The sequence below is a fragment of the Nannospalax galili genome, unplaced genomic scaffold, assembly GCF_000622305.1.
Source record: "Nannospalax galili isolate Female #2095 unplaced genomic scaffold, S.galili_v1.0 scaffold663, whole genome shotgun sequence".
Classification (NCBI taxonomy): domain Eukaryota; kingdom Metazoa; phylum Chordata; class Mammalia; order Rodentia; family Spalacidae; genus Nannospalax; species Nannospalax galili.
This window is the reverse complement of record NW_008351881.1, coordinates 7,834,285-7,841,634: the sequence shown is the minus strand read 5'-3', so window position 1 is coordinate 7,841,634 and position 7,350 is coordinate 7,834,285. Positions and strand designations below refer to the sequence as shown.

Here is a 7,350-nt window from a genome sequence, read left to right as displayed (position 1 = left end):
TACAAATTTTCAGAAAAATCATAAATGGAACTGTTTTATTTGCTACTAGTCTTCCAAAAAGCATTTATTTTCCCTTCTGGAGGCTGAATAATTATTCAACTATTCATACCTGAGAATTAATTTTCATGAGTTTTCATGTGACATCGCTAAAGAATATGGTGCAGGTGCTGTTTATTAACATCATTAAAGAAAAATTCTGTAGCCCTGTAGTTTCTGCCATTTAAGTTGCAGCTACAAGTCTTTCATGAGTAGTTCTGATTATTATTACAGTCTACCGTCCACCATATGTGAGCAAGGTAGTAAGGTAAGATATAGGCGAAGGTGAAAACTTGATGTTTATAGACGTTTGAAAACAATTTGTTCTGCATTGCTTTCAGATATGTTTACACTGTAATTGTTGTCTAATTGTGGTTGTACAGGTTGTATGTTGATTATCTGTCAGTATAATTGATAGGTCTTCTTTTAGCATAGGTTAAATTAGCACTTTTAGAAACTACCTTCTATTAAGGTGTTTTTCTGACACATTTATGTTACAGCCTTATAAAAATAGAACAGATTTGTATTGTAAAGATTAATTTATTTGTGAAAAAGAATACTAATCAACTAACTTTGCTTCTTAGAGTAAAAGGGTTATAATGTGGTTATTTTATAGATTGCTTTATTGAATGTTGCTGGCTCTCTAGAGGCTTAGAACCCACTATGCTCTTTGACTCTTGCAAGTTCTCTATTCAGTGCTGCTTGTATTTATTTATTTTTTTAATATGTATTTACTGTTGAGTTGAATAAATACTAGACTTTTAGAAGAATTACCAAGAAATCAAGTTTAGTCAAAAGTTATAATTAACCAAGTGATATTCTCAGAAGTTTTTGTAGTTTAGTCATTTTTTTTTTTTTGGCTTGATAGGATGTTGTTTGTTTCTCCAAGGGGGCTCCAGGATGTATGTAGATAATTAAAATTCTTAGTGTTCATATAGCCATTCTAAAATCTTCAAACTGTTTTCTGAATAGATTTTAAAACTTCATAAAATATATAGAGGTATTGATAAATTTGTTACATCTGAGCATGATTTTTTTATTTTTAATAGGATACAACATCTATTGAAAAGATGTCAAACTGTTGTGAAGAAATGTAAGTATAAAAATGAAGTATATCTTATTTTAAAATGGAAACAACTAGCCAGAATTAAGAGTTGTGTGCATTTGTATGGTAGAAGCTGATGTAATGATGGCTTTTGCTCGGTGCCTCTCTGAGGCCGAGCTAGACAGGCATATCCCAGTCTTGCAGACAGGGTCTTTCAGCCATGATTTTAAACAAAATAAGTACTGATCACTCTTATTTCCTGTCTGACTGAAGTAAGTTAAATTATTTGTCCTCAGAGTACATCAAAAGAGATTTGCTGCTGTGTTGTTGACACACATTCTGTTAATCTGAGATTCTCCTCTGCTTCCAAAGTTGCCCTAGGTTGATTGACGACGCAGATACAATATCTGCTATCCAGAGTTAAAACTCAGCTGCATGCCAAAATGAAAGGAAAGCTGTATTTGTGATGCTGGGACACAATTCATCAGAGTTCAGTAATGGATCCCCAGCCAACCTGTATTGTTTTAGCTGACTGAAGTGCACCATGGGAGTGCTGTCTTTCACTAATAATGCTGTCTTCTGTAGATCGAGGCCCCGAAAGCCATGGCAGCAGACCTTCTCAGAAGTTTTTGGCACTCGTTGGAAGATCCTGTGGTTCATTCCTTTCAGGCAGAGGCAACCACTGCGAGTTCCCTACCACTTTGCCAATCACGTCTAAACAGATGGATGGTGGGCACAGATGGGTCCTCCATGCTGGAAATGCGTTACAGGTTTTATGATAATAGAACTATGACAGTCTTCAAGTCAATTAAAATCCACCCACCAATCTTAGGCATCATAATGTGCCCCAGGCTTTATTTTAATAGTGATCTTGATCCTGTTGTGGGACTAATACAAGATCTATATTTAAGTTTTAAAAGCATGTTTACTTTCAAATTAGCTTTCCACCAGGATTTCTTTAAATGTTTTTGTTACTAATCTCAAAAGGCAGTGATTGGGATGAAATAATTGTACATAAATCTCTTTTAGTACTCACAGTGTTACACATTTTAATTTATGGGAAATTTGAGATGTTTATTTAAAATGTTTACCTTTAAGCAGTACTAACCAAATTTGAATTTAATTCTTCAGGTTTACAAAACTTCTTATGTGTAAATTTTCTTTTTCAAATACAAATTAGAATGCTTACTACTTCCTCTTATATGTGTTACAGATTTTAAAATGTAGCCCAGGAATGAACTGCAAAGGGCAGTGTTTTCCTAGGAGTCGCTTTCTCTTTATTGAAACCAAAATAGAAATATCACTAATGTAAAGCACTAACTACCTACCTTATTATAAAGGAAAAGTTGATTCTGCCCACATTTTCTGTTGAAATTATGTATTGCTATCAGAATATTTGCTTTCAGGAGAAATTTATGACCAGTTGGGCACGCATTCCTATTTTACCCTAAGATTCCAATGAACGCAAAGGGTAGAAAATCTGCAATAATTCCACAGTTACTTCTCCAAGTGCAGTTATATTAGAATGCAGATGTTTTTAAAATGCTAGAGTAACTGGACCATATGTAATATACAGTCTAAAGAGGAGTAATGTGCTTTTAAAGTATGTGTACTCCTTTAATTTATCTGCTACTAGGGCAGAAGTACACGTTGAAAGTTTCTAGGTAATAGATATTGGCCAGCTTATATCCGTTTATTTATAGGAAGTTACTAGTAAAAATAAGTCATTGGCTTTAGATACCAGTGATCACTCAAGTTGAAATTTCCACTGGCCAGTTATAACTTGCATTGCAATAGAGACCTTTTATTACTAGTTGATGTTAGGAAATTACATTAAAATATAATTATGATCCGTAGTACTGATGGTCTCTTGGAAAGTGTAGAATATTTGTATGAAAAGACATTCAGTATGCTCTAATTTTCTTCCATTAGAATACTGCAAATCCATATGTTTGAGAGTGTGTGCTCAGCAGGCTTCCCTGAAAGGAAGATGGAGCAAGTCTACCATTCTTGCACCATAGTCATGCTTTTACGGTTAGTTGTCAGAGTAGGGGCTCATACCTGGGAAGTGATAAAGCAGATTACCGTTGCCAGCTATATGGCTAGTTCTTTTAGAAACTGTAAATGACTTACAAAGTCTTCTGAAATAATAGAATAAGTTCTTCTCAGAAATATTAATGCCATATTTTCATGCTCTAATTATGTTTATTAAGAACTTAGAGGTGGCAGATGAAAGTATTTATTGGTGCTAAGACACATAGTAAATTTAATATAAGAAATATTTATAAAGGTTAGGAAACATAAAATTATTGTTTATTTTAGGCATAGGGGTTAGATTTTGTGCAAGCTAATTGACCAAATTGGCTGACGACTGAGTCATTAAAAGGAAGTGATGTATATATGATGTAGGGAGATACAAGTTGAATGCCTTAGGTTGTATATATTCCTCTCGAGCATATAGCAGAGCCAAATGCAGGCCTGGTACAAGCCTTATGGACTTCTGTACATCTGGAGTAGCAGTAGCTGTACTGAAAGCTCAGGGGAAGGTTCTTTCCCAACCTGGGGTTTTTGGGGCTGGTTTTCTTGACTTACTGCTGCCAGGGCACAACCTCTTCCCTTTCTTACCCTCCCAGGTCCTCATCCCTCTGTGCAGTTCCTTCAAGTTACTAGACTACAAACTAATGCACTCAAGTATACACTGATTTTGTTGGAGCTGCAGAAATGCTAATATCAGTATATTTACATAATATATATTGAAGTATATGTATATATACTTATGCAATATTCCTAAATTTGTATGTCTAACCCCGCCGTGGGGTTTGTAATTGCTATTAGACTACTAGTGAGAAGCCCACTGACAGTTTCCTAGGGAGTACGCTCTGGTGTTCTTTCTGCGCCCTCTGTTGGCTAATCAGAGTAATTAGACTGACTGTGTAGAGGCTTTTATTATCCCATCAGTCACCAAAATGGGATACACCAAATGTATCACCAAAGTTTGAGCATGCCAGGGTTACACACTTAGGAGAACATATGTGCAGATGTGTAAATGAAAATTAAAGATGGGTGTGTTAGCTGTTTATAATTGCTTTCTAGTTCTCTGTCAACAACCAATTTAGATCAAGAGAAGCTATTTTATGTAGTTTACCTTAAGCCTTATTTTGGCAACTTATTTGTTACCATTATTCCATTATTAAAAACTTACTTTACTATTATATTACAGAACACAAACATTTGTTATAATTGCCACAGTAACCAAGTATCCAGTGTGTTTTACTGGAATTCTAAAACATCCATTTAGTTTGTTCACTCTCAGTTTTGTAATGATTTTTATCCCCCACTGGGCTCTGTTGCCTTAAAAACAAGAATCGATTAGTGGTACTAATTTTTTTCCTGTTTTCTTGACTGCTTTTATTTAAAAACAACAACAACAACAAAAAACCTTACCTAGTCAGAGTTAAATTTCTACCTTTAGTAGCCAGTTTATTAGTTATTCTGAAAAACCATGACAATAACTGTAGGTGTTGAGCATTAGAAAGTAACTGTTGGCAGTGACATTACTGGTTCTGTGTGTTGCATTAAAGTATTTCTTATAAACTTTGCATTCAGTTTTAGCAAAATGTGTGTTAAATGGTGTTTTTACATAAGCAAAGTCATTTCTTGAGCTTCTGGAGGTGAAGTATTACCTGGCTGCAGTTAGACCTGGTAAACAGTGGAGCTGGCCTGTAAGATGACTCAGTGGATAAAAGTATTTGCTGTGCAAGCCTCGCAACCTGAGTTTGATTCCTGGAATCTACACAAAGGTAGAAGGGAAGAATCAACTCCACAGAGTTGTCCTCTGACCTCACATGTGCATGGCATGCATGTCCCCTCCTCATCAAGCATTCATTCACTCACACAGACACACATTTTAATACATTTTATTATTTTTATTTTATGTGTAAGAGTGTACTGCCTGCATATATGTAAGTTGTACTTTGTGTCCTGCAATGCATGCAGAGGTCAGAAGAGGGTGTTGAATCCCCTGGAACTGGAGTTACGGACAGTTGTTAGCTGCCATGTGGGTGCTGGGAACTGAACCTGAGTCCTCTGCAAAAGCAGCAGTGCTCTTAAGTGCTGAGCCATCTCTCCAGGCCTATTCACAATTTTTGAAAAAAGCAGAATTGTTTTCTGCAAATGAAAGTGTTCATGGGCTTAATGTAGGCTCAAGATTGTAGCCAAAGCTGGACTGAGTTCAGAGTGTCCAAACATTTAGCCTTCTATTTAAGAGTCTTGGTACTTTGTAACCAGGCTTAAAGTTGTAAATTACTAAGCTAGATGATGTTACATTACAACAAGCTGTTATTTTGCTTAAGATTTGCATTAAAAAACATTTGTGGTTAACATAAAAGATAGCTATTTAAAATTGTAACTAACCTAACATTTTTCAGAAAATAGTTTACCTTCAGTAGCAATGAAGTTAGGGACTGGGGGTGTACCTCAGTGAGGGAGTGCATCTAGGGAACATAAGATTCCATGACAACTGAGTTAAAACTTCTCTCAGAATTAACAATGTGTAGGGGCATTTTCATGAAGGACAGTGGCTTATTCTAACTATTCTCAACCAGACTTTCAGGTCAGTTCTACAAGTAACTGTCTCTTTTGCTCAAAAAGATATAGTAATTCTAAATATTAATCATGAAGACTCAAGAAGCACTTCCAGCGGGAATACAAACACTTTTAGATTACAGACAGCTTTCTGAGTTAGATCACGGGTAGCTTGAGTGCTCCTTAGAGGTATTACTATAAAGTCACAGCGTGCTTAGCACTGGCTTCATATGACACTGCTGTTCATTAAGCTGATTTCTGTCTGGACTGTCTCTGCTCTCTGGCTACCTCATATATCAACTACAGCTATATTTACTTCATTACATATATTTTGACCTTTAATATATATAGATATATCAGGAATTTATTACAAACATTAGGTAGCTTACTAATAGTTACCAGTGTTAGATTTTCATCCAACTCTACTATGGCTTTGAAAAGTACAGGGACTGGCAAATGCAGTTAGTAAGTCATACATACGTAGTGTGCTCTTGCTTGCATTGCTGGCTGTGGTTAGCTGAGGAGTGAGTATGCTATTCAGCACCCGTATGTCACCAGCATACCGTCTGTTGTAGGTATCAGGCTCTGAATTTAGCTATACATCAAAAATCTTAGTGGGTTCTATATATAGCCATTCTCAAATTCCAGAATACTCTCCAGTAGAATGTGAGAAAGTATTAGAAGCTGTTCACTTAAGTGTTCTATACAAGTATTGTTATTCATAAAATAACTAATATTTAGCATTTCTGCTACCTTTGGGAGAATGACGGTTACCTGCAGGAAACCATTTTGTTATAACAATAACATTTTTATCAGTTCTTTAGATTTCACACGTTGCCTACTAGTGCTAATTTGAAACAAACAATGAATTTTTTCTTTTTTCGGAAAAGTGGTTTCACTGGATTTGTACTTAGAGTCCTCCTGCCTTGGCCTCCCAAGTTCTGGGATAACAGATGTGTGCTACCATGCTTGGCTCAATATTTAAAATTCTGACATCACTGGTATTACCGATGGTTTTCATTATCATCGTATTTTTGCTATAGTATGGTCTTTCCCCTTCTCCCCCTCCCCCTGCCCAGAGGACAGGCACTAAGTAGTAGTGAGTAGCCAAAAATTGGTTGAAGAGAGTAGAAGGTTAGTAAGATGCAGAGAAGGCTAGGTGGGTGTGAGTAGTTAGCATCTCAGCAGCAGAGTTGACTGGAGACAGGACTGTGAAGTCAGAGACTCTCCTTGCCATGTCCCCACCCCAGCTGAAACCATTTCACTGTAAGAGTTGTTCATTCATGGACGCATTCATTTTGAGTGATTTAATATCAGCCGATACTGCGCTTTCCCTTCAGTTGGACAGATGTTCTTGAGAAATTATTTTTTAATTCCAGATAAGTAATTGTGTGGTGCATGTTAGCATACAGCATTTTTAGCATGCATGTGTCTTTTAAAATGTGGGAATGCAGCTATTTAATACAGAGGAGAAATGATAGTTTGCCCAAAGTTTGAGGAAGCTGGAACCTATTTAGGGGTCTCTTGTGACAAAGAAAGAATACTGAGTCACTAGAGAAAAATCAACAATTAGGACATAAAGGGTGGCTTACACTTAACGCTCGTTGTCTTGGGGGTTCTTGTTACCTTGAAGGTCTCCATTGCTACTGGCATTCCTGTGTATGGGCAGTGCTCTCCACGTTTGC

General features: G+C 36.4%; 1 protein-coding gene across 2 annotated transcripts in view; it reads left to right on the top strand.

Annotated features, from left to right (window-relative positions):
- Zdhhc21 (zinc finger DHHC-type containing 21) overlaps positions 1-4,168 on the top strand; it is a 62,892-nt gene extending 58,724 nt beyond the window's left edge. Inside the window, exons 7-8 of one of the 2 annotated variants that reach the window (XM_008848836.3) lie at positions 1,086-1,129; positions 1,667-4,168. In XM_008848836.3, the coding sequence (XP_008847058.1) occupies positions 1,086-1,129; positions 1,667-1,799 (177 nt within the window). In that variant the 3' untranslated portion in view covers positions 1,800-4,168. The remainder of the gene's footprint in view (positions 1-1,085; positions 1,130-1,666) is intronic. The other variant, XM_008848835.3, reaches the window with a different exon arrangement.
- Positions 4,169-7,350: the final 3,182 nt, after the last annotated feature.